We start from the raw sequence: 27,995 nt of genomic DNA on the forward strand, positions 1-27,995 counted from the left end.
GATAATGAGAAGAGTGACCAGTATGCCTTTCTAATGAGGGCTGAGGACGAGGTGAGGGGTGAGGGCCGTCCTCCCATCTGTAATCCCCTCTGTGCTGACGTCACCCAGGCTGCTTCCGAGCGGACGCAGCGTCGAGTGTGTGAGCAGCCAGTGTGTGCATCCAAGGACGGAACATCACTGTAGCTGGGGCTCGACTTTCAGCTGATCGCTTAACTTCGGACGCTTTGGGAAACTTAGACTACAACAATGGGTAAGTTTCTAGCAACACAGTCTCCATTACTATATCCGGAATATAAGACGTATATTAATGTCGCTTCTTTTTTTCGTGATGACAGCGCTCTCCATACTTTGTTGTTGTTGCTCCAACTTTCGGGGTGCGCCGATTGTTTTAACGTAAACTCAACTTCTACTAGCTACTATAGTGCTGCAGAGGTAGGCTGTTTACCTGACCCGGTTTCACGAGAATCAGCATTAGAGCAGCCTGCTGAAGCAACTCGAGGAAAGCGATTAGAGAGATTAGGTCCATCTGGATTCCTGCAGTCAACTCTGGGAGTCTGCGAAGGTGTTAAATCCAGATCAACTTGCTGCCTCTACTGTCTCTGTTACTGCTTTCGATAGGGCCTCAGTGCTGAACTATTGGAGTGATCTAGTCCCATTGATCAAAACTTAAAAAAAAAAAAAAAAAAACCTTTATGGATCATTTTGGTCAGCTGTGATTGATCATGTTGCGTGGCTGATAATGATTGAGGTATTTTAATGACTTCAAGTTACTGGAAAAAGCTAACAGGCAACATGTTGTATTAGTCAGATCCTCCAAAGCTAAAGCATGCATGGTTTGTGTTATAACAGAACTTGTAATTGCTATCTGAAGGTCTGAACTGAGAATGTCCCATCTTTAAAATCAGTCCCAAGTGTTGGCCATCTGTGCTCCCAACCTGGGGTGTAGGGTGTGTGTGTGTGTGTGTGTGTGTGGGGGGGGGGGGATGCATAGGAGGAGTGAGGTGTTCATGCCTTTTGATGTTTAGTAACTTCTTGCTAACTTTGAGACTTTGAAACCGTGATAAACTATAGACCAGATATCATGTTGACATCCCAGCTGTTCTCATCCTGTACGGGGGTAGATGTTTTATAGTAAAATGACACAGAATGGATGCAATAATTGTATTTCTACCAATTTGAGCTTTTTGTGTTGGTTTTGGGGCAGCATTTATTGGCTAGCATGTACCATGGCTGAGGCCAGAGAAGAACACTGTGCAAATGTGTAGCTCATTAATTCGCTCTGAAGTTCTCACAGAGGCGTCTTTGTGCTTCTAATTTGGAGCTGCTCCTTTGTGCGACTTCAGTGGCTCTTAATGTAGAGAGAGAAGGACACAGAAATGCAAGTTTCAGAGTGGATGCCATGTGAACTGATGCCTCACAGACCCTCTTTCACTGTCTCATAGACGACATTACTCTGCATGGAAATCGACTTTGTGCATTGTCCAAACGCACCCATTTTTTGATTCAAAGACCTTCCTTGGTCCTTTCAGGAAATGTAGTATAGCCTTTAGTTGTGGGCATTAGAGGATTCATTTGGAGACTTGCTAGTTGCTTTAAAGGTTTCCTTTGGTTGTGTCAGAGTAACGGATATCATACTTCTGGGCTTTGATTTGCATTTTCACATGAAATAGCTTTGAAAACGGAAAAAGGACTTAGTGGGTGCACAAAACTGTTCAGCCCAAAATAAACAGGGTGTCTTGAAGGCGATTGTGTGTAGAGCTGTGAAATGAAGATGTCATTCAGAGGTTATATAACTCTTGTATGATTTGAGCGACCACATGTTTTTAAGAGATTCTCCTCCGTCCTTGTAGTGAACGATATAACAGTGCATTGGCCTGTGGGAGGGATGTGGGAGGATGACTTGGCTTCAGTCCACAGTGCTTCATTCAGAGGGAGACAGCAAGTCATTTTCCTCAAATATCTTGTTAGGTTCTTGGTGTTTGCCCTGAGACATTTACTCACCCAACAATGTTTGGTTGCCGATAGTTACTTGATAACTAAACATGGTTTGCTCTACTCAGATATTTTTATTATCGGATGAGAAAGCCTAAAGATAAAAATGTTCTTTCTTGCATGTGATGATCATACTCACTTTACCAAGAAAAGCATGACACTACTCTGCAGATTGTAGCCCTTGAGCTACAAAATAATGAAAAATCTGTCAAACATGAAGAAAGTTTATCTGATGTTTGTTAAACTTTGTAAAACACTTTAGACGCACTCACTCAATGTAGATCATCCTCTTCAATGTTTTTTACAGATACAATTTGATTTTGTGCTTAACATTGAAAGCTGTCTTATGACAGGAGATTCAACTAATCAAATACAGCAAATTATGGACACGACTATGAACGTCTGTTCTTCTTGGAGCAGGATACTGGTAAAAAAAAACAGAAAGAAAAGAAGGAAGGATTGCTTTTTTCCTTATGGAAACTCATGAACCCTCTGTTCCGAGTGTTTTGTCTTCAGCGTGGTGGTCTTGTGGAAAAGGTCATCAAGGCTGGATGCAAACCAGATCCAACTGTTACATCATGGTTTTTGAGTATTTTAAGAAAAAGAAAGTAAATCACAGCTGACAGTTGTAAATGTGTCTTTAATTAAACAGCTGTAGTTCAACTGCTCAGCCGTTATTGCCACTTGGTTTGCTGGTGTACAAGAGGCTGTCCTGTTGTCTACTGTTAGTCTTCGGTTATATCGGTTGTAGTGAAGACGTCTGATTGATTCTGTCCTTCATTGATCCACACAAACAGAGGTTGGACAGTCTCCTTCAAAATTATTTTTTACATTTGTGTCTGTGAACTGTCTCGGAGTTGTTAGCCGTCTCATGCTCTTTTGACTTGTATGTCTCCTCCATCTGGACTGGGATGTCTGGAAAGTGTCTGCTTTTGCTCGCACATCAGCAGTGATCACTGTCACAGACACATGTGTTGTGAGACCCTGCATCCTGAGTCTGAGGAAAGGAAAGACCCATGACTGCTAACGCTTTGCCAGCGGAGGTGTTTTTGTCCTCTCGGAACCAACAACTTGTCAACTGATGGCATAGCAATAACAGAGAGTCAGATAATTTACCCTGCTTTTAGTTGACTCATGGCAATATTGTCCTCAGAGGCATATTGCAGGTCATGCACGTGCTTCCGTTTCCAAGAGATGAAAAAATATAGGACTGCAAGAATGAGTCACTGCAGAGATGGTTAAAGGGTGCTCGAAGAGAAAGTTTGTTAGTTTGAATCAAAGCATTCATTTTTTGACAGTAAAAAGACGCTCTCCTCGAATTTCCTCAGTTCAGTCCAAATAAAGCATGCGGTCGTAACATTTTATGAATGATCCCACCATTTCTGTCGCCATCAATAATTCCTAAATTGCTTTTCGTCTTCGGTTTGCAATCATTAATTACACTGAATAATAATGAGGTAGTTGCTGTCATGGTTACATGATTTCTGGGCTTCTTTCCATTTGGCAAAGGATATGACCCAACATCTTTCATAATTATACAGCAGATGAGGCCCATAGATAACTTTTTGTAACTGTGCAGCTTTAAAAAAGAGACTTTTTAGTTATTATAGTTATTTCATTCATCTCCTGCTTATATTTACTTTGTTTCCTCTGAAATCTCCCTTCTCTCGCTCTCGGGGTCATCTTCACTGTTTTTCCTCTGACTTAATTTTTTTTGTTTCTCTCCAGCTCTGCAGATCTGCCAGAGAACTCCTGATAATTTGTTGAGCTTAATAACTCCTCCGACAACAAAGAGGGCCATTGAGTATTGTGACATGAAATGATAGGAAAAGAAGTTCCTGAGCGGGGATGCTTGTTAAAGCATGTGCCTTGGCTGTTACTAAAAGCCTATTCACAGTTAAACAGAAGGGATGCAAGTGTGGGTGCGTGGGTGATTGTGTGTGTGTGTGTGTGTGTGTGTGTGTGTGTAAGTTTGTTCTTATTAGAAATATGTTACAGTCAACCTGCAATGTGGTAGAAACAGGATGCCATTTAAATATCTGAAAATAGTCCCTACATGCAAAAGACCACAGGCTTTTCAGATATGAACCCTGATGTTGAATAAAACATGCCAAAGATACAATCTGGCCTTTATTTTATCTGCAAGACTTCAGAAAAACACCCTGGGTTATCAAGGGTTAAAATGCCAAATACATGCATAATAAGATCTAATTTGGGTTTTTCTTCTTCAACTTCACAGAATGTTGGCATCGTTGCATGTACACAGAGTGCAGAGGTGATATTTGCCAGTGGAGCAGCAATCTATCAGTGTTTTGTTCACAGTCAGATGATTGTTCCAGAAGCCCTGTGGGAAATAATAGGTTGGGGAGAGCAAAGTGCCTCTGCAGCTGAACATTCACTCACTCATTCAACAGGCGTTAAGCTTCACTTCGGGATTTTCTGCCATCTACAGTAAACCATGTTACAGGAACTCTGTATGACTGCCTCTGCTACAGCAACAACAACAATGCATAGGCCTTGATTCACTCAGTCCGTATCACATGATCAGGGGACATTGATTTAATGATCAATAATGTTTTCACAAAATGACCTCTTTTCTCTGGCCAAAGACTGGCAAGATCATTATTTGGTCAGTGTTAAAAGTGACTGAAGAGTGTGATTGCTCTTCACAAAATGATGCTTGTGGCAGAGAGGGCTATGCTAGCTAATACATCCGCTCTGTGATGGCCAGGATCTGGGCTATAGGATTAGAGCCATGGGGGGACCACCAGTGTTGATGGCTAACGCCAGTAAAAGAAGTTGGTTAAACCTGTTGTAAGGCCTAAAGCCTTCAAACTCACTGATCTTTTTCTCAAGCTGGACTTCCTGGATCGTATGTCATTGCTCACCAGTACCTGATGCAACACATCCCCACAAATGCATTCCCTTGACTTATCGGATGTTCAAGCAATGTCCAAAACACCTCTCCTTACAAAAACTGTTGGACAGAACGTTTTGTCGATATCTTAAACTGAAAATTCAACAAGCACGCTCACTTCACGTTGCAATTGGCTATGTGTGTGTGTGTTGTGTGTATATCTGTGTCTGTGTCTGTGTCTGTGTCTGTGTCTGTGTCTGTGTCTGTGCTTCTGTGTCTGTGTCTGTGTGTGTTGGAAGGGCTTAAACTTATCTCTCAAGTTTTTTTTTCTTCATAATTCAGTAATTCACCCAATTACCACTGCCTTGTAGAAACGAGTGCAACACAATGAATACCTTTTTAAAGGACTGTCCAAAAGTGTCCCTTGTATCACACAACGCATCGTTTGTTTTAAGCGCCATGGTCTTTAAAGATTCAAAGGTTTACGGTTTTTAAAGTCGGTCTTCAAACAATATTCAGGTACACATATTAACCTCGAAACAGTTTTTGCTTGTATGGACCAGTACACACCTTATGCTTATACTGGCCATTAAAAGATGCGTTGGGGGGACAAAATCCATAGTTGACAGGTGTCTCAGCATATTGTGGTCATTAAGTCAAGTGTTGCTTGCTGCAAAATTACCAAGACTTCATCCCCTTGGCTCAAATTTAATATAAAATAACTGGCAAGTAGTAATGCTTCAGAATCTCCCTTCAGACACCTGTTAACGATGTTACATTGATATTTTTTCATGCTATATATTTTTCCATGCTATAATCGGAGACAGGGTTCTTTCAACACAATGCATTCATTTTTCCTTTTTCTGGAGGAAATGCAAAGTATTGTTAAACGCTTCCAAAACATCTACTGTAGGTAAACAATAATTAAGGAGTTTGATGTGACCGCAGTTCAGATGTGAAAGCAGTTAGCTGAAATGAGAAGAAATAATAGTGCCTCCTGCTAATTTTCCTGTAAGATCATTCTGTTCGGAGTGAGAGCAGAATGCATTAGTCTGCTTTTCAACTGTGGGAGCCTGTAGGATTGAGCTGTTGGCTGTGTGCCCACTGAGTGTATTCAACCCTTCACAGATAGATCTTTGTCCTCTGTGCTTTTACGCAGCTGCTAAACAACCGTAAGACAAAAGCATCTGGGGTACCCCAGCACACCGATGAGAAATGTTCACCATATGAAGAGCTCTGCCAGACAGCCTGAGACCGTTTGGATACAGCCAAATGCTATGCTTGGGATAAATTAAGCAGGAATTTAAATGTAAGACTACGTAACCCATTATGACTTATTCTTTGCCTCATATTCACAATTATGTGTAAAATCCTACTCAAGATATTCAAAGATGTTTTTGTGATAGACTCACAAAAACAAACCTTGTGATGACTTATTTCTTCACACCTTGTTAAAAGAAATGCTCATGACTCATCTTTGCTCATGCCGTCGTGATGTAGTGCTGAATGTGACCAAGTGAAATCTGAGTTAGAGGCCATTGGACACACACTCTCTCCTTCTCTTGCACCAGAAATTATTTTCCTGCCCAAGAAAAAGGTGTAATGCATTTACCATTTGCACAATTCATGGTTTTGTAAGGTTTATGTGTCGCTGTATGTTCACTTGAGAGGAAAGGAACGACTACCAGCAGCTTCAGGGGAGAGGAAATCCCCGATGTTTTGTCAAAAAAAAAAACAGCTTGACCCCATAAACCACGTGCAGACCAGAGGAGAGATCAGTTAGCAGTATGAATGTTACAGCTACACCACTGAGAGGTCTCATAAGTCATCTTAGCTTTTGACCTCTACTCTATAGGAAAACAATACTGTAACAATAGTGTCCACAGCTGAAAAGGGGAAAGTAATGTTGTGAAGAAATGGAAACTATGGAGTGTATAGAGTGATGTATTGCTGTGTGTGTGTGTGTGTGGTGTGTGTGTGTGTGTGTGTGTGTGTGGTGTGTGTGGTGTGTGTGTGTGTGTGTGTGTGTGTGTGTGTGTGTGTGTGTGTGTGTGTGTGTGTGTGTAGTTTTCTGTATTTATTGATTTCAAAGTAGAAAACACAACATCTAGGGGTGAAAATAGATGTATTTTTATTCCAACAAAATGACTGTATGTGTATGTATGTATGTGTTATCAGACCGGTGGTTGCATAATGTATTTCCATCTACAGAGACATCCACATAATTTAAATGGAGTGTGCACAGAATACAGTCGTGAGAGTGTAAATGTTTAGACACTGACAATGATGTAGTGACTGCATCAGATGGTGCCATAAATGGGTTCTACTTTGCACAATAGATGCTTTGAAAAGTCCAGTATGATGGACAAGAGGTCATTACAGTCTGTGCAGTTGGAAAACTGCCCATCAGTGCTTTAAGCAATAAAGTAATGGATTGACCCACTCTCACAGCGGTCAGCCAGGGGAGAGTATATGCCAACCGCTAGAGAGATTAGCTTCTGTCTTTCTCTTGTGATGAGCTATATATGCCACTTATTGTTAAGCACTTACTCCACGTCTAAACAGTTTCCATCATAAATCTGAGGACAAACATATCTCTGCAGGGGTGGTAGTGTCAGGTTCATGTTATGACCGACTCCCTGTCCTTCCAGGATCCAACCGCGGGACGCAGGGATTTGAGACACAAGAGGAGAGACTTGTGGAACAATGGCATTAAAGTGATCCCCGTGTCATCTGCTTCATTGTCATAGCGTTGATGATGAATCCTGACACGTTAGGGTTCAACTGTTTCACAGACCAGCCAGTCAGCTGGGGTGGAAAGGAGGAGGTTTCTTCTCCTTCGAATGAGGGTTGGGGGAACAGAGAGGAAAGGAGAGGTTTGAAAAGGGTAAAGTCTTGGGTCAGGGTTGAGAGGTTGGCAGCATGAGGCAGAGGACAATAGGACTGGCGGGAGCGTCGCAGAGAAAGAAATCCCAGCAGCTGGGATAGACGCAGTGGATGGTGGGAGTTGTTCATGGGAAGCAACCCTGAGATTAGCTGGAGAGTCTCGTCTGATGTCCTTTCATTATGTCTCTCTTGTGTGTGTGTGTGTGTGTGTGTGTGTGTGTGTGTGTGTGTGTGTGTTTACATGCTTCTGCCCTGTGCAACAAGTAGGAAAAGGACTGTCTCCAGCCCGGTGCTTTTTGCCATTCCAGTAGCTGCAGTCTAAGAAAGTTTAAGTTGTGGAGATCCTCATCACTGAAAGAAAGAAACGTGTGAGATCAATCTAGAACTCATTTGCTTTTACACAATTTCTAGGCCCCTTGACACAACATGCTACATTTCCCTAATATATTTAAGGCAACATTTTATCTGCTTGTGTTGCTTAATTTGTTAACAGAATATTCATAGTAGTACAAGATTGAAACAAACAACCTGTTAACTTCCTTATAATTCAAATTGACTGCTGTCCCGTCACAAATGTAGCATAGAAAGCAACTCAGAGGTCTTTTGTGTGTTGAAATAAATATAAAAATGTTTACTGTGATAGTTATTGTATTTAAAGGACTTCTACCACTAAGGAAAGTCCCTGTGGGTTTGTGTACTCTTAGTGCAGTTTAATGGACAATTGTATATTTCAAAATGGCTTTGGGAGGGGCTCGAGGTCAAAATGACTGCAGGGTGGAAGCAGTATGTAAAACATGGACATAAAGAGAATAGACCCATAAGTCAGATTAGAAGGACATCTACACCTTAGGGGGCCATGAAAACATGCACATGCAGGAGCTGACTACCTGTATGTGGAAGGTTTTACTCATAGTGACAAACCTACAGAAATCTTTCACCAGACTTTGAAGTTCTGCTTTATAGCATCTCTTGTTGGTTGGTTTGGTTTTCGTTGTTTGCAGCTATCTACTTTATTAATCCAACACTGGGGAAATTCCTGTGCTACAGCAGCTCAAAAGAAAAAAAAATGCACACACATCAGAATAACACAAATACACATTGAATGGACATATGAGAAAAAAATATACAAAAAGTATTATGAGAAATGGAAAGTTCCTTTTGAGTTTAGCACCTCAACAGCCAGATATTTCCTTAAAGAGTTTATGGAGACCAAAAAGAGATCAAATCTGTGAGAAATAGACATGGGGTTAATGTTACTGGTAGCATTCGGCAATGTGATTTATTGGGTTAATAGGCACTCAGCGTCCTGATCATGTTCCACAAATAATCTTTCCTGAGGCTTGTCTATTCTGGAGAAACTGACGAATGACGAATGTTAGGGAATCAAAGTGTGTTTTAAACCACAACGATTCAGGGGTAGCTGGGTATTTTCATTACCCCCACAATTTGGCAAAGTCTTGTCACAATATACCTAGATCAAAAATAAAAAGAGATTATTATGTAGCATTATTCTAACTGGATAATGTAGAGGTGTTCGCTTGCAATGCCTCTTGCCTGGTTCCTTGGCTCCATAATGTAAGTATGGCTGACCACAAAGACGGCAAAGTCTCCTCCAGACCAGAGGCATCATTCAAATATTTCGAGGACGCTGAAAGAAAAACAAACAATTATGCAAAGACATTTACTACTATAAACGCAACCTTTCTGTCTCTGCCTTTTTCTCTTTCACTTTTTTTCTAGCTTTGTGTTTCTGTTTCCTGGCATTGATTTACTCTTTTGACTCCAGACTGAAATCATGAAATTGTTCATCTTTAGGTTTTGATATTACATTGGGTTTTCTGGTCTGGCCAAGCCATAGTGGCAGTGTCCAAGGTACTGCAAGCTAGGAAGCCTGGATAATACGAATCATCTGTGTTTCCCACTTAGGCCAAAACCACAGTGGCTGTGGAGGTGCCAGAGAGTCAGGGTTAAGTCATTTTTAGAGAAAAATCATGGCTGCCAGGCATCCCTAAGTGAGTGTTGCTCAATTTTCCAGACCTAACGTGATGTAGTATCACAAACATGCAATTAGAGAAGTGCTGAGTCAGATACCCTGGGCATTGTTTGGTTAAACATTAATTTCACTGGAGCGAAACATTCAATCTGGAAATTGCACAGAGGAAGAACCGCCAAGACATAAAGTATGTCTCTATTAGAAATTGTTGAAACTGAATAGCAGAGTTGGGATTTTTCCAAAAGGTTCAGGTGTTAGGGACTTAGAGTATACTTTATATGTGGAAAAACGTGTATAAAACCTTTTGAGGCTACAAAAGGAGCTATGTGAAGTCTGATGTATTGCCTCAAGTGATGTCACACAACAACATAGTTGTTGGTGAAAATGAAAAACATCTGGAGGTGCTGAGTTACAAAGAAACAAGCTTTCCAGACTTCTGTAGCCCACTGGTCATCTCTGCTTGAGGCTACGTTAGCGGCTACTAGCATGACACACGATTCCCTGACCAAACTGTTGGCGGCAAGTTGCATTGTGGGTTACTGTATGTAGGTGCCAGGGTTTGACCAACGAAAAAAAAACATCACAGGCACTTGTTTAAGTTCAATTATAAAGGTTGGAAAGCCTTTATTTAAGTAAGATACAACCATAACAGCTAAAAATACCTTTGAACCTTCACTCTGATCAAACAGTAATGGAGTTTCCTCTTTTTAGACTTTTTTTCCTGCTATGCAAACAATTATGGGAGACAACGAGATTTAAAGAGAGTTTATAGCTTTTTGACAGAGGCAAAAGAAAGCACCCGGATCATTATAAGTTTGCCTGTTTACTGTGGTTTTCCCTCCACAGTCCACATATTTTGATATAATTAGCATAGTCATTATTTCCATTGCAGTGATAGGATTTCTTTTCTCAGGAAATAGGAATACAACTTAAAGGCTCATGTTGCTTATATTTCTATTAAAGTGTTTGCTGGCATGCATTTTATTGACTGTCATAACAAATCATATGCTGAATTTGAACAAAAGTCTTATAGAAATGTTTACTGCTTTTGTTATTCTGAAAATGGGTCAGCAAAACAAGCCAATGGATATGTATGGTGGAGTTGTAGTGTACTGTTTTTGTAAACCAATCAATGACTTGGATTCAGCACGCCAAACACGAAGGCAGACATACAGAGCAGATTGACCCATGAAAATTGCCTGCATTTAAATCTAATTTTAATAAATTTTTTAATGTTTAATCTGTTTATTATCTAGGACAGTAATGCCACCACAATACACAAGAATGATTTTCACTGACTGCAACAAATCACCAAAACAGTGTTTATAAGAATCTAGGTCTTCATGAATGTCATAATGTGCTACTAAGCACTGTCACATACAAGAAAAGGAACGGTATAGCTTTTTCCATGAAAGCAGATATTTACACAACCAGTTTGCTCTCTTTTTTGGCTTTCTTCTGCCTTTCAACAGGCTTTGGCCTTCACAATGAGGCATAGCTCATAAGGTTTGATCTGTGCTTATTTGCTCTGGTGTAATGAGCCTGCTTTCTCAGGCCGTCAGCAGTGTTTGTTAAAGGTACTTGGGCCTGGTCACAGGCCTGCATCCCTGAGAACTGTGAGCCAAGCAGGGTGCAGGTCTTCACGGGTGACTGAACTCTGTGGAGCATTCAGGGCCCCCAGTCTCACAGCGTGAAAGGTTGACCCACAATGAAGCCTTCTCCATTTGTATGAGCTTCATCATCATTCAGATTGGGTCCTCAAGTAGGGGAGTGGCGCTGTCTCAACACTGGGGCTGAGCATGCGGCTCTCAGGCTTTGCCTCCTACGTTCACATGATTATTCCCACAGCCACTCAGCCTGTCACAGTATTTTTGGTAAAGCTCCAATCAGTCTAGTACTCATTGTGTCTAACAATACCTTTCTTGTCTAATTCATTTGGTAACACTTCACGTTAGATTTTGTCAATAAATATCCTGCAGCACGAGATGTATTATTAGACATTACAGCATTGTATTACAGATTGCTATAGCATGACATAACATGTATTTACCACTGAAGTTATGTTTAAAAGCTTTTTAGTAAAGAAACACTATACTTGTATGTTCTTTGCATTATGTATTATTATAAAGTGGTTTATCTATGTTAGAGAACTCTCAAGCCCCTAAGAAATACACAAAGTAGACAAAATATTGTACATTGGATGCCTAGAATTAGGCAAATTGTGCGTCAGTAGCTGATTGGCAGTAGTTCATTGTTTCACAGTCACTGTCTTGTTCATCAGCTGCTTGGTTACCAGCTGACTAGTGATGTCCAGTCGTATTCATGCAGTTGTACTATACAGCATGGTCATTGTAACCAGACACCTGTCACAGTAACTCTGCTGATACACACATGCCAGCGCTCTTTGCTGCCACACCGATACCCACCACCCCAGATTCTTTGACAGCTCATAAAGAATGGAGACCTTTGCGCCAAAGCTAATTGCGTCACTATTTATTATAAATGGCTTTCCTTGACATAAGTGTCTCTTGACTGAAACAGATTAAAGCCAAGGTGGAGGGTATGAATCTCTTTCATAATCACTGTTTTAGTTGACTTCATATATTTGAGAATGAGCACAGTGATTCTCAACGCTATATATGCAGAATTTCTATTGTGACTGTTGCTACAACTGTTAACACTGGTTTGACCACACTTTTTGACTGCACATTTGGACTAGGCCTGATCACATGTTTTGAATTTCCTTTTGCATGTGTGCAATGAACTCAAACATTTGGTTCTTTTCAAAGGCTGCAGATGGATCACTGGCTTGTTGACGTGTCTTGTGTATCGTGTATCAACTCCTTTTTGTTTTTGAAGCTTCACCTGAGCTCCTCAGTACAATGAAAGGGGAAATCCCAAACACAGCTACCAAAAACGCCAGTATTCTTGCATGCTGCCATCACATCTACATATGGGTTGGAGTCTCCCTTCTCCAGTGACATCCACAGGATGTCAGTTCTCCTGACGTTTTACGGGGCTGATGATGAAAAAACTAAAGATTAGTGCTGCATTTGTTGTTGTGGGATCCCCACTAAGTTCACTTCCCTGACCCCTGAGGCTCTCATCCCCTGCTGATCCCCCTCCTTTCTGAAGTCTGGTATCCGTGAGAAGACCCCACTGCAGCTCTGCTCCAGCAGGGCTCTCCCCCCACCGCTGAAAGGCCTTTCTCTCATTAGCATGCCCCTGGGGCTGCACAGCCTGCTGTTGCCAAACAAACACAGCCAAGATCTTCTACCCTGTCTCCCTCGTTGTCTGTTTCTCCAGCATTCTCTCGCTTATTTTTGCCTTGCCTTATTTTTAACAACTTGGTTCTCACTCTATCATCCCCTTAGCATTCTCTTATTTTGCCGTCCTTTTATCAGCTTACAATCTTCGTGTTTCTGCCCTCATGACTCTCTGTATCCCCCATTTTTCACATACATACATACATAATGTGTTTCTTCTGTTATTTGTATCAGCCCTGAAGACACTCCGTGTCCTTGTTTAGGAAATGCAGATTTGCCTTTCTTTCATGTGTGCTTTTTATGTGAGTTAGAAGCCACCAGATGGACGGAAGACAACGGTCAGAGGTTGCTAATGTATTCTGCAGGAGCAGGGGGCATATGGTGATAATCAGAAGATGAAGAGCTAACCCCCCCCAACCAAAATACACCCACACACACACACACACACACACACACACACACACACACACACACACACACACACACACTCTTTCTTGAACTGTGGTCAAATGCGAAATAGAGAGAGTTGATATGCTTTCTGCCTCAGCCTATTCGGCACTCAGTTGACTAAAGTAGGGGTCCATACTCACCCATCTGCACGCTTTCTGATATAACAAGCCTGCTCCCATTAGATTAATAATCAGGGTTCTACTTTCGTTTCTGAGACAAGCACGCTTGAGAGGAAGGAGTCTACATGCATGCAGGGCATGGACGAGGATATGTATTTCATTCGGAGGACAAATTGATTTGACTTAAACTGAATTGCAAAACAGCCAAAACAAACAGAAAAGGTGCACATTTTGCTTGTGAAACTGGGTTTTAAGTGATATACGACTTGGCCTCAACCAAATCCCTACTCACAAGATCTCTGATCCTTGGATAGGATCTATGATCTACAGTGGAGCGGTGCCTTTGCGAGGCAGGACGAGACAAAAAAAGTGAATGTGGTGGAGAGAGAGAAGAGAGAGAGAAAGCGAGAGAGAGAGAAAGCGAGAGAGAGAGAAAGAGAGAGAGCGATCAGAAACGTGCATGAAACAGAGTAAGCAAGGGAGGAGAGGGGAGAAAGGAAGAGAGAATTTGCTGAATGGAAGCATTTTTGTTGGATGGGAGAAAAACAACCATGGAAACTCCATCAGAAGAAAACCAAGACCAGAGGCAGGACAAAAGAGGTACCAATAAGCGCTCACAAAGAGCCAGTTCAGTTCTTTTCACTGCTCTGTTTACTGGGGCTTTAACCTACTCCAGCCTGCTTGGTTTCACTCCACACACTAGTTGGGTAGATTTTTCTCAGATGGTACTTTTAAATGTCAGCACAGCATCCTTGTTTTAGTGTTTGTATGCACATCATTGTTGATATTCCAGTTGCTGATTGTGCATCACTGTTGCCTCTGTCATGCTTCTAGTCAGTGGTTTTCTGCAGTATTTCTGCTTGTTTTTGATTTATGACCTAATTAGACTAGATGTAAGTGGGATGTTTTTAGCAGACCTACCTCTTGCAGCGGGAGGGATGCTGTGTTGCTGCTGGTCATCGTCATGCTAGTGTCACATAATGAATCTGTTGCAGAATCAACAGCAGATCAATCAAACCTGCAGGGTCTGAGTTGTTCTTTCAGGGGGACTGGTGATTAATGAGGTGGATGAGCGGCTGGCAAGGACAAAGATAAATGAATCAGACATTACCAGTCTCGCGAATAGACAGCCGTAAGGAGTGTGTACAGTAAGGAGAGAGAGAGAGCGTCATTAACTTGCTCACCCCATCTTGTAGAAATCAGCACAAACCATTTGATTATACAATCTCTTTTCTGAACATCTATCCAGGTAAAATAATGAACCTTCAGTCAGGCACGTTCCCAAGAAAGGCTGTACTGCTTATTAATGTAATATTCATGGAAAAAAAGAAAGTCTGTGGCTTTTAAACCTTTTCTTTTAGTGATATTTTATAATCTCTGAATTTGTATAACTGAAGAGTTTTGTATTAAAACAAATATATTTAAACCATTGTACCTTTGACAGTGTTGACAGTCACATGTAGCTAGGGCTGTAACAAATGATGTAATTTCTAAGCTATCAGAAAATAGGGAAAAATGTCCATCACAGATTCCCAGATTCCCGATGTTGTCTGTTTGCCTGAACAGCAGAAAAACCTCATATTTAAGAAGCTAGAGCTTTGAGAACCAGCGAATGTTTAATATTTTTGCTTGAAAAATACCTTAAAATATTAACCAATTACACTTTATTTTAAGTCTTGATGAAGACAGTAGAAAGCTGACAGGAAATGATAGGAAAGAGATGGAGAATGACATGCAGCAAAGTTCCCTTGCCAGACTCCAATCGAGGATGTTGCGATAACCTGGTTGGGGCTCTGAGCTATGTCTTTTTAAAAGGACCCAGAGTTCCTGAAAGCTTAGGCTGAGTCGGAAACCTGTAGGTCTATAAACCTATTGAGACACTGTATGTGATATGGGCCATAGGCCTGTAAAAACAGTTGACCTGACTAAACTCTCCCATCATTTCCTTACACATCACACAGCTCATGTTCACAAACTTACTCCCCAACTGTCCCCAAACACGCAATTTATGACCCATTATGGTCACCATTGCCTTTTATTGTTATTGAGTACATCCACACATTCCCCTCGGTTCCTCTTACACACACAGCCATGGTTGAGCTGCAGTCAACAGCTATTAGCTGAATGAGTATAAGTTTCCTTTGTTAGGTAAGTAAACATTAAGACCACTTTATGACTAATTGGCAGGGACCCCTGTCCCTCGAGGATAGCCATTAAAGCCATTATGGCATTTTCTCCTCTCAAAGTCGAGATTGTGGAAAATGAGACTGTTTCTCTTAAATAGTGTATTGGCAGCTTGCCCCAATGAAGCAACAAACAACAACACCTAACATCAGCTATAAACAGACACATCTGTTAGCAATAAGGCTCTATGCTAGATTAAAACTGAATGGTGTTTTTGTTGCAACTAGAAGCAAATTTGTTGTTCAGGACTTGGCGATGAGATGGAAGAGTCACAGCGTCTTCATCCCAAATTGTGTCTGTCCAAGTGTGTTGGTTTGTGTGAGTGGAATTTATTTGTATATGAGATACATACTTTTACTAAGTACATATGATAATGTGGTGTTTCTATGTGTTTGTTTTGCATGTGATTCGTTGTTTGCAGAGGTGTGTTTTTGTTTAAGTCTGGTAAGGACATCAAATTGAACAATGTTTTTCAAAATGTCTGCTGCTGACTTGAATCGTGGGGCGAATGTAGACATTTTTCCACTTTCCACTGAGGGTCCCAGCTGTTGGAAGATTTCAGCTTTGTGGTGTTGACAGGCTGTTTTCACGTCAAGTCTGGTCGAAGGATGAAGGGTGGTGATTTAGCATGAACCAGCTGCAGGGGTTAGTTGGATGAGTCTGTGCTCAAGCTAACTATGGTGATGCATAGATAGATTTGCATAGATAGATTAACCTGTTTGGAAACACCAGGGCAAACATTTGTTATTGTTGGGGCCCCTGTTGTCACCTGTACCCATCAAGTACAGAGCACACAGACAAAATGTTGAAAGCAACTTCTTTATATATATTATTATTATTATTTATATTTTGTTGAATAACTAACCAACAACTGCTACTGGTATAAGTAGTCTTCCTATCAGGGCTGCTAGTAACAATTGTTATTATTGATAAATCAATCAATCATTATTTAAATTTATTAATTCATTGTTTGGAGTCCAAGCAGGCATTTTCAAATGTCTTGTCTTGTGTAACGAGCAGTCCAAAATCCCAATATATTCATTTTTCTATCAGGAGACCAAGAGAACCAGATCATTTGAGAAGCTGCAACCAGTACATTTTACAAATTTTGCTTAAAAATGACTTATTATTACTTACCTAATTATCATCAATTATCAAAATTGTTAGCTTTTTGTTGGTCAACTAATCAATTAATCAATCAATGGACAAATCGATGCAGCTGTAACTCCTGAAATATTACCTGGCCCCAATTTTTCTTTACCAAAGTATGTGGTAATTTGATTTTTTTTAAGAAAGAGGCACCAGGTGAGCACAATATACAATACAATAATAAAGGTGTATTATACTTGATATCAATGCGGGATCTCGTTGATGTTGTCTTTTAATGATGAAAATTCGCTAACAAATTTGCAAGTAACCAAAAACTAGGTCACTCACAAACTAAGAAGACCTAGAGGTCTCAGGGGCCTCTGGAAGTCTCGGGCCCTGGTGTAGTTGCCCACTTTGCCCACTTGGTAATCCAACATTGTGCTTATTGACATGAGGCTAAGATGAACCCTTGTTTTCTTGGTCACTCTGGTGTGTCTGTTTATCTGTCCGCGGGTTGGTCTTAATGAGCCATCTCATTCACACATTGGATGATTTGAGCTGCTTTGACAAACAGGATCCTCCTGGAGTGTGAAGTGGCTGCTGTGGCCCATTGTTGGCTGGGCTATATGCAGTGCTGGAGGGACACACAGGATGGAGCTCAGCGGTGGGCTTGTCCTGGGCCTCAAGCCTGTGGGCCGGAAGCGCGGGACTGTGGTTCACTGCCATTCTGAATAGCTCCTGAGAGTCCAGTGTGATGGACAGTCTAGGGCTGCGCACACTGGCTCTTTGTATCAGGGCTTCTTGGACTCTGTCTCTATTTTTTCTGTCTCTCAAACACAATGTTATATACACACACACACACACACACACACGCACACACACGCACACATACACACACACACTTTTTCTCACACAAGCATCTTTTTCCCTCCCTCCTCATGAACCCGATGTGGCAAATGGGGCCTCTGCTGTAAGGCCTCACATTGTTATTACAAACAGTTGCTAACTTGTTTGTCTCACTCTATTTTTCATTCTGATCCCCTCTCATTCATGTACTGTAGCAAAGAATTGGAGAATGGAGAGTCCTGAAGTGGTTTGAGGTCTAACCAGGACTGGGAGCATGTGAAAGTCATCAGAGGGATATGGCCCAACGTGATTTCATTTACAAGTGTGCTTCACTCAGAACAAGCCAGCAGGATCCATTTAGTACAAGCTTGTTGAAAGAGTCACCAGCTCCCACTGTTACCCCTGTGGAGGAGGGTGAAGCTAAAGCATCCTGTACGCTATGAAATCCCACACAGTACTCTTAGAGATAACAGACTGTAGATTACTATGTGGTAGGTTTACTGATACTGGCTGTTTTATAACTCTCAAATGCACATTACAACATCATGTGTGCAATTTTGTTAACCATCAACAGTCTAATTGCGGAATCCATCTACCTCTTTGAACTAGACTTTGTATACTAGATTTTGTCTAACTTGGACACAAAATAGTTCATCTAATAGATGTTTGATTTAGAGATAAACTTTGTTTTTTACAGTAAATTAAAACAATAGTTTACCATGGGAAATATTTTGATCTGCTTTCTTGCCAAGAGTTTCAGCAAGAAAGTGAATAAGTGAACTTCCCAAAAGGTCAAAGTATTCCTATAACCAACAGTGCAGCCCCACCTTCCTTAAAAAAGAAGAGCGATAAATCAAAGCTGGTGTCAAGAGCTGATTCTGAAACATGAGGCATTCTATATAGTAGGCAGATTTAATGATAAATATGCACATAATATCTCACAGATCCGGCAGTTACTCCAAAATCCCACCACAACTTTAAATCCATCGACTGAATAAGACTGATTTTACTTTTGGTGCAGACTACCGTCCCCATGGTGCTTTGTGCAGGACTGCTTAAGCGTGGTGTTGCTTTGATGTTATTTCTGTCTCCCCTGATGTCTAATACCAAGACTAAAGCTTTCAGAGAGGCCTTTTGTGAACAGAGGAGTATTCCTGAGGCTGCTAATAGTTGAACCTTGTCAGTGGCCCTGTCCTTGTGCCAGTGTTTTTTCAGTCAGCCAGAACAGTTATACTAACTTGCCAACATGTCCAGTTCAGCTGTGAAAATACCACCTTGGAATTATTGTGATGATAAGGATAACAATGACTAAGTGATACAAGGTTCTTCCTATTATCTCATCTCAATGGACGAATGCTTCAAAAGCAAGTCACTCCAGTAGTGTGAACACTAATCAAACCTGTGGCTTATCGATCAGATTGGTGGCTTTCAAACATAATGTCTCTCTAGGTGCTCCACGTCAGTCCGTGACATGCTCCAAGGGAGGTTGGTGCATGGTCAAGGTGACATTTTTAAGCGTTTCCTACATTGAGTATAGACTTCATGTAAGAGTTTAATTTCTTTTAGCTTGAGACATCCATGTGGTTTTTTTTCTCCAAATTTTCAGATCCAGCAAAATTCAGGCAATCGAGGTAGACTCACTGACATGACATGATGATGTCATGGCGTCCAGTACCATGCGTTCAACTTTTAGACAGTTGATCTAATAAGAATAGTGACCCATTTCGAGACAGGGTTTGAAAACAAACTGATTGCACTGATTTTCATCCATGACATGCCACACCTTATCACAATCAAATGAATTTACAATAAACCGGTGTGACTGTTGTGACTGCCTCTGTCACTCTATGCACATTTAATTAGGGAGATTTTGTAATAGAGGCAGACTTTTCCTAGGGAAACAGTTATTCTCTTCAGGAGGGTGAACCGTGAAACCTAGTAGATTTATAGCTAAGATACAGTTGCATTGTGCGTGTGGCATTCACTACAAGAGCAGTTCTTCCTTAAAATGGACTGAATTTACTTTGCAGCTGGGCTCAATATCCTGTGTGCTGTGTGTGTGATTCCCAGCAGCCCACTTAACCTCCCCAAAGTGTTCATCAGAAAAATGTGGACCGCGGTAGACGTTAGCTACTCTGCTGAGGGCAACCTCATTGAGTTGTGGTTAACATGCTGCCATGACAACTCCTATTCACCCACCATTGGACAAAAAAGTTTTTTATCTCTGTATTACACAAATAGTCACGATGAAGTATTGGCCAAGCAACAGTATATCTGTTTTAATTTCCTTTTTGTTATGAAAAAGAGTTCAAACACAGAGGAACTTTCAGGATTCTTGCCTCATTGAAAAAGCAAGTAAAAATATTTTCTGATCCGTTTTGCTTCAAGAAAAACACAAATTTGTGTTACAAAGCTCTGCAACCTTCCAATTACACCCCCGTTATTTGATGGTTGCGGCAGTTCTTTCAAAGCCAGAACAATATAAATCAGCTTCTCTTAAACCTGTGATAATTAATGTTTTTGCTTTTTTTCACTTAAAACGGCTGAAGACATTGTGTCAACCAAAACAATGAGCTGAAAGAGGCTAAAATTCTTTGTAGAGCTGAGGGGAATTGTACAGTTGGTGGTAATTCACTCTAGGTTCATCACTACAAGTGACCTCTGTCACACACACACACAGTCATTTTATCCATTATTAATTTAAACATATTGATTATAGCATCTTTAAATACTTCAGTTGAGTCCATTAGTGTGAGATCAGGCATTTGTGAGAGCTTTAAAGCCATTGACCTGGATGTCCTATTACTCAACATCATCCTGTCGAACACATGTGGATCTCATTGGAAGCACAGTGTGGTTTGTTTGCATGCATCTACAGATTGCATCTACAGTGCATTGTGGTGACTGGCTCTGATTCAAGCCATTAAAACACATGGCATGAGGCAGATCCATCTGGGTCACTTCATTCCCTCATTGTGAGTTGCCATTGATTTCCATTACAGCTTGGCTGACACCCATTGCTTTGACCTGCTGGATGGCCATTAGTTCCTTTTAAGTGTAGTAATGAATTGTCAGGTTAAACCTTAAAGGCAGTATAGACTGTAAAAACCTCAGTCTCACCCAGCAAACTGTACTGTTTCCGTTGGTACTTTACATTGCAGAAGTCTCATAAGGAAGCATGCCTCATCAAGCATGATCACAGACACATTTCATGAAACCTATTTTGAAACAGACTTTTCTGTGTCATTTCCTTTTGTTCTTTAGATATCTAAGTAAAAAGTCAGTGTTCTTAAAGGAGTGTGTCCCGTGTTATTAGTTACAACATGATACATGACTGGTGACCTGTCCCGGGTGTGCTGGGATAGGCTTGATGGATGAATGGATGACTCATATGAATACTAATCTTTGACTAGATCACTTCCTGTCCGGTAAGTGAAACTTAATCCCTTATATGGACTTGGGAGCTTATGTTGACATAGAATTTTCTATAGTGCCATTTCAAGCAAAACAACTAGGTATAAAACACTGGTTCAGGATATCAAGTGACACTTGTCACTGACCAAATTTGTTTGCCCCCCCCTTACAGGTTGCTTTGAGTGCTGCATCAAATGTTTAGGCGGAGTGCCATATGCGTCGCTGGTGGCTACAATCCTCTGCTTCTCTGGCGTTGCTCTGTTCTGTGGATGTGGCCATGTGGCTCTCACTGGCACAGTGACCATCTTGGAAACCCACTTCTCCAAGGTCACCAGTGATCACGCTATGCTGACTGATGTGTAAGTGACCTTGTACTCTACGTGTGTGCTACATTGCTGCTTGTAATGCTTGTCACAGGAGTTTCCATTACACAATATGCTCACTGTGAAAATGTGCCCTTACATAACCATCACAATAAAAAGAGGCCTAAAAGTAAGATGGATCTCACTTTTAATGAGGTTGTCTTTATGATGCTTATTTTTAGCCAATAACAATTCCCATGTTTACCTTATCCTGGTGAACAATCCTAATATGGACCATATTGTTATTATTTTTTTCTTTTCAGTGCATCAATTAGTCGAGACAATAAAAGAGGAATAACAAGAGACAGGACTGCACTTATGTTTTACGTTGGTGTAGCTTTGGAGTGCACTGTTTAGTTAAAGATGTCTACAGAGGAAGTATGTCTCTTGGCAAATGATTTCCAGAGACATGCATCACCTGTTATCTCCACATTTGGGCTAAGTGTCTCTCTGCACATCTTTGGGAAGCTGGATCACAATCTTAATCATAACCATCTGTTTATGGTTAATCAGCCTGCCCAGGTTACTTATGTTTTAAAGATTGCATGCAAAAAAAATGATTGTGAGCAGCTATTTTCCACACCAGACAGTGGTACGTCATGCTATTACTTTACCTCACCTTTTTAGTAGGTCTCTTTAGCTGTTACGTTTGGAGGCTAAATGCATGTTAGTGTTGTGTTATGTGCTTTTAACCCATCGCAGCTTTACAGGCACAACTAAGCCAATGTGTGACATTGCTCTTTAACAGAATACAGCTGATGCAGTATGTCATCTATGGCATTGCTTCATTTTTCTTCCTGTATGGGATCATTCTGCTGGCTGAGGGCTTCTACACAACCAGTGCTGTAAAGGAACTGCACAGTGAGTTCAAGACCACCATCTGTGGACGCTGCATCAGTGGAATGGTATGTTAATACAACCACACATCGCTGTGTCCAACCTAATTTTTAAACACAGAGTGCTTCAAAAAATGTGTTATGCCATGTGATTAGATAATAAAATACACACAAAGATAAAGATGATGAGATGATGAATTGTTACATTTTACAACTGGTTTAGTTTCATGGTTTTTTGTTAATGGCAACATGTCTGTCCTCAGTTTGTGTTTCTCACATACATTCTGGGTGTGGCCTGGCTCGGTGTGTTTGGCTTTTCGGCTGTGCCAGTTTTCCTCTTCTACAACATGTGGTCTACGTGTGCGGCCATGCGATCTCCCATAGCCAACCTCACCAACATTGACTCCATCTGCGTGGATGTTCGTCAGTACGGTAAGCACTTTGTCCGAGAATATGTCTTGTTTTGTTAGTGTGTCCACTGAGAGGGCTTTGAACCAATGTAACCAATATAATAATCTAAATTAGGGGATTAAAAGAACCCTTAAAACCAAGCAAGGTGTGAGCCCTCATCACCTGTTGCATATGTCTTGTGATTGTGACCATTTCAAACAAAGAGCATCTTACGATTGAACTTTCATAAGTTTTTTTTTTTTTTTAGACTATAGGTCAGGCAATAATCAACTCAACTGCATCTTTCTGCAAGAACATTCCTAGTCTCGCATTGCCAGACCTGTCTCCACTGGCTGTGTCAGCGGCTCAGCGCTGGAGTATGGTCTGGCTACACCGCTTATCTATTCTGAGAAAATGCTCTGGCTTGTTTGTATTTCTTTAAACCAATCACAACAGTCCTGGGTGGTGCTATGTGCTAAGCCACGATAGCAGCGATAACAAGAGCACAGGATGTCAGGCTTTATTATCCCAGCGATGTACAGCAATGTGCCAGATTAGACCCTCCCTGACTGATATGCCCAGCATATTCCACAAGCCCAGTTTGTAATGCAGGCTTTGTCTGAAGCCCAATCCGAGACAATTATTCTCTCAAATTTAATAAAGCTCCGTCAGAACCACAGAAGACATCATGACATAATCAATGCATCATTCACGACAAAACACACAAATCACGTTGGTCTTGTCAATGGAACCATTTGCCAACTTTTAAAAAGTAAACTTTTTGTTCAGAATCTTATTGGCATCCATTTCGGCGTCTTACACTCGCCATCCACTCGAAACATAACAATAGTACTCTTTGGCCGGCTCGCAAGCCCAAACAAGTGTATACGGCGTGCCTGTTTATTTGTTTCCGGGTCTAGCTAGATCCGCTGTAGTTTTTCTAATGTGACTAGTTGTTGCAACAGCATGTGAAAAAAACAACAAAGTTTGCTATGCCAAAAAGAACGTTAATTTTGCGATAAAAAAATTAAAATGGTTTTACAATAACGCTGTTAATAACACGTTTAACTGAGAGCACTAATGAAAACCTTTGAATTTCATGGCTACAGGAATTATTCCATGGAATGCCACACCAGGCAAGGCCTGTGGATCTACGCTAGGTGACATCTGCAACACCAGTGAGGTAAGATTTTTTTATCCACACAGATCAGCAGAGAAGAGCAGAGGAGCATGGCATCACTTTTTAAACTGAAGAATACTCACAGATTGTTGTCTTTTTGCAGTTCTACCTGTCTTATCACCTGTACATCGTAGCATGCGCCGGGGCAGGAGCCACTGTGATCGCTCTGGTAAGCTTCCCCCCGCTCTCTCCATCCTCTCCTTTTAGTCCATCTTTGCACGGTTTGTATTGTTGTATTATGTGTCATGTGCTCCTCTACTCATTCCCAGACCAAGAAAGATTACACTTAGGCTTTTTTCAGCTTCAATTCCATTTGCTCTTTACCATTTGCTTAGATGCACATGGCCCTGTTATAATTGTAGGATGGATGGAAGAGAGTGCTGTTTGGTTTGCTTTTTCGCCATTAAAAAGTGTCATTTCTAAAAAATGAATCATGAGTTTGAACCACAAAATCACAAGATATTAGAAAATTATACTTAACTTTGTAGTGCTGGAAAATAATTGGTCACTTTACTAACTTGCAAGAGTGCTAGTGATAAGGAGATCATCGGCATGTTCTCTTACAACCTTTTCTGTTCTCTTCCACCAGCTGATCTACATGATGGCTACCACTTATAACTTTGCTGTTTTGAAGTTTAAGAGTCGAGAAGACTGCTGCACTAAGTTTTAAACTGTTTTAGGAGCACGGTACAGATTAGAGACAGTTGCCACTGACAACAAATGAACTAAAAAAAACCTGAGAATAGAAAAATCAACATCTCTCCATTAGTAATCATATGAAGTGTAAATAGCTGACTGTATGCTTCATTTAGCATTTGGCATCCGGGGTTATTGCTTGTCCGAGGACACCTGATGAAAGTTGTCTTTAGTTTGGGGGGGTGTTTAGTTGGCTGGTTTGTTCTGCTTTCCTTGGCACTCAATTTTAGAAATGTGTCACCATTAGATTTTATTGAAATGAACACCGCTAGAAATCCACAACAGTGTTATTTATATTCATAATGCGTAAAGCTGCTTTCGACCTGCATAAAAGTAGTATTTCAAAAGATTTTTTAAGACTGACAGTATTTAGCATGCAGTACATAGTCACTTTCTTGCATAACAGGACAAGCATCAGTTGACCTCAATCAGAGCTGTATTGCAAATTTGTGCACAAACTCCTGAGGCACTATTCTATATCATTAATGTTGCGCAGGTTGTAACACACACTTTTAAAAATGATTTAAACTGGAAATGAGACCAGCTAGACATACACTGCACCACGCCCACATAGAACACCTTTAATATTTGTCATCAGATGTCTTCTTTATACTGCATAAAGAGGACATCTGATGACAAATATTAAAGGTGTTCTCAGGCTTTGATTTAATTGCCTGATTAGCAGGTTTGGTGAGGATGAATTCTAGTGATACATCTGTAAAAGAATGAGTTAAAGAGGCAAACTGCCTGTATTGCCTTATATTTCTTTGGTTATCTTTCCTTAGTCTTCAAATTTTGGTGCCGACCCATGAAACTATGAAGTGTTACATGGAAAATATTCAGTATTATTTCTTTTTCACAAGTTAGATTCTAAACTGAACTAAAAACCTTTCATCAACTCTATTCTGCTGATGAGTATTATGGTGACCAGTGTTTTTTGTAGATTTCAGAGTAACCGCACATATCTACGTAGAACAGCACACTATGAAGGGTTAGGCCAGTACCAGGGGTATACTTCTGCATGAGGCCCTAAGCCTTACTTTAATTTCATGTATTTTATAAATAAAAAAATAAATTCTCCTATTTTAGAGTAGAGTAAATGTATTTTTTTCTATGAGGGCCGATGCTGATATAGCCTCAGCTATGAAGTTGATGTTTTGTTTCCTCCATTTTTCCTTTTGTTCCTTCTTAAAGTGCCATCAAAGAGCCATTTGTTTTTATCTTAACACTGAGCCTGCATGCTTACATTTTTTTCAGATTCTTTGATCTGTTTATAGTTACTTATACTCCATATTTCATATATTTAATTTTCTCTTAAGTTTTTGAAGACTGTAGCTTTTACTTTCTATATAAAATAAACAATCTTTGTTTACAAAAGTATCCCTACTTGGTCTATTTCTTATCAATCGTACAGCAGTGTAATACTGAACTGCATATGGATCAGTGTCAGATTCACAACAACTCATGCTTTGCACTAACCTCAAGCTTTTACAGCTGCATAAAACTTGCATGCACAACCTTTGGCACTCTTTCTCTTCTCATTCTCACGTCTAAAAAGTGTTCTGTAGTATTTTGCATAGCAAGATAGTAACCTAACTCCAGAATTAGTAATGATTGTAACAGTAATGTTACAATAATTGTCTTTTTGAGATAGTCACCCTTTTTTGTTAAATCTTTTTAAAAGCATAACTTTATCTGTTTGTCTGTGATGTGTAGCTCTGACTCCTGTAGCTTGCTTTGCATCTTTGACATGCTCACCGGCCATCCACCTCACCCTTCTCTTCCAGATCCACTTCCTCATGATTCTCTCAGCAAACTGGGCCTACCTTAAGGATGCCAGTCAAATGCATGCCTACCAAGACATCAAAATGAAGGAGGAGCGGGAGCTGCAGGACATCACCTCACGCTCAAAGGAATGCCTCAATTCCTACACATAAGGATATTATACACTCACAATCCACACACAAGTAAAGACACATAGACACTGTGGCCAACCACTGTGGCCCCTTTGGACCAAGACAACGCTCCTCTACAATAACCTGCCAACTGCCGTGACACTGTGCAGAACTAACCAGGCTCCTAACAAACTAATGCATCAGTGTTGCTTTCTGCACTAACTCACCAAGAAGTGTTTTGAAACTGCTACTTAAAATTTCATTTCTATTTTTGTGAAGGAAAAAGTCAGTATTTGAATTCTGATATTCATGTAGTGTTTGATTTCCTCTAGCTCTTTTTACAGCCAGTTTTTTGCTGACAATGCTTGAGACATTGCACTATTCTTATACAACGCATAAAGATGCCTTGTTTGTGTTACGGTCTTGCTCTGTTTTTCTTTTGAGCTGTGGTGGCCAGTTTTCAACAAGGGACTGCAATATTTTGTTTGCTTTTTTCCCCAATCAAAACTGCGGACTAATTATACACAACGTGAAAGGCCTTACATTCAGAGTTAACATGACAATTCTAGATTGCATGTCAGAATCAAATTATAATGACACAACATAATGATATTGACACAAGACTGTCACGTCACAAGATGTTTTTTTTCCTTTGAAATAGGAAAAAGGTCAAATCTACAATGTGGACCCAGTAGTTCTGTTGTATTTGGTGGTATTTAACTGCATCTTAATCCCAGTGTTTAATCATTTGGTTCTAGATTTTAATTGTACAGCTACTAAGTCATGCAGAATATTCATGGCCCATAATAACACAACCCCAGGTGTGCATTAAAGGCTATGGAACAATTTTCATGAAGAAACACTTCTCCTTTGCAAAACTATGGTTTGAAGATCCTACTATAATCACACACACCGGGAGCTCCTCTACACGACATTAGCTTAGGGTTTAATCTTTGTGGATAATGCCATAAGAATAACTAATTTGCTTAATGCAAACTGTTGTGGAAAAACCTACAGAACTTAAGGTGTGAAAAATGTCAACTTGTTAAAAGTCAGAATTTTTAGAGTTTTCTTATTTTTCAAGATAAAACCACTTAATTTGTGTTCTTAATTTTCTATTATTGCACCAGTTTTGTCATAATGCCGACAAAATTACTCATGTAATCTTTTATTTCTATTAGTTTAGTTACAGAGATACGTTCTTTGTTGCATGAAGACAACTGTTTCTGCAGTGACACGTGATGTACAGTCATGTATATGGACATAAACAGTAGGCAGTGTTTGCCTGTCTACTTTTTTCTAATTAAATACAAAATAATCCATGTTTTTGTAGCTGATTAGTTGTGGGTTTTTTAGGTTCTTTCCTTTAAAGTCAAAAGTATACATGTGTTATATTATTTTCTTGCTTGATAGTATACTTGTGTTGTCTATGAATGTCAAGGGCTTCCTCGTGAATATCTGATGTTTAACATTTAAATAAACTTTTAAATAACTAAATGCAACACCAGTCATTTAAAAAATTTGTACGGCTATCTAAATG

The 27,995-nt window shown here is 40.3% G+C and overlaps 1 protein-coding gene across 3 annotated transcripts; it reads left to right on the plus strand.

Annotated features, from left to right (window-relative positions):
- Positions 1-27,975, plus strand: gpm6bb (glycoprotein M6Bb). 3 transcript variants are annotated; one of them, XM_032529595.1, is made up of 7 exons: positions 1-250; positions 21,269-21,455; positions 22,207-22,363; positions 22,558-22,726; positions 23,794-23,867; positions 23,968-24,033; positions 26,348-27,975. In XM_032529595.1, exons 1-7 carry the CDS (start codon positions 247-249, stop codon positions 26,495-26,497), a joined length of 807 nt encoding a protein of 268 aa, XP_032385486.1. In that variant the 5' UTR covers positions 1-246; the 3' UTR covers positions 26,498-27,975. The 3 variants fall into 3 exon arrangements, with proteins under 3 accessions (XP_032385486.1, XP_032385484.1, XP_032385485.1); XM_032529593.1 differs by lacking the exon at positions 1-250 and adding an exon at positions 13,890-14,163; XM_032529594.1 differs by lacking the exon at positions 1-250 and adding an exon at positions 13,893-14,163 and having other exon boundaries at positions 24,454-27,975.
- Positions 27,976-27,995: the final 20 nt, after the last annotated feature.

The sequence above is a fragment of the Etheostoma spectabile genome, chromosome 11 (genome assembly GCF_008692095.1).
Source record: "Etheostoma spectabile isolate EspeVRDwgs_2016 chromosome 11, UIUC_Espe_1.0, whole genome shotgun sequence".
NCBI lineage: Eukaryota > Metazoa > Chordata > Actinopteri > Perciformes > Percidae > Etheostoma > Etheostoma spectabile.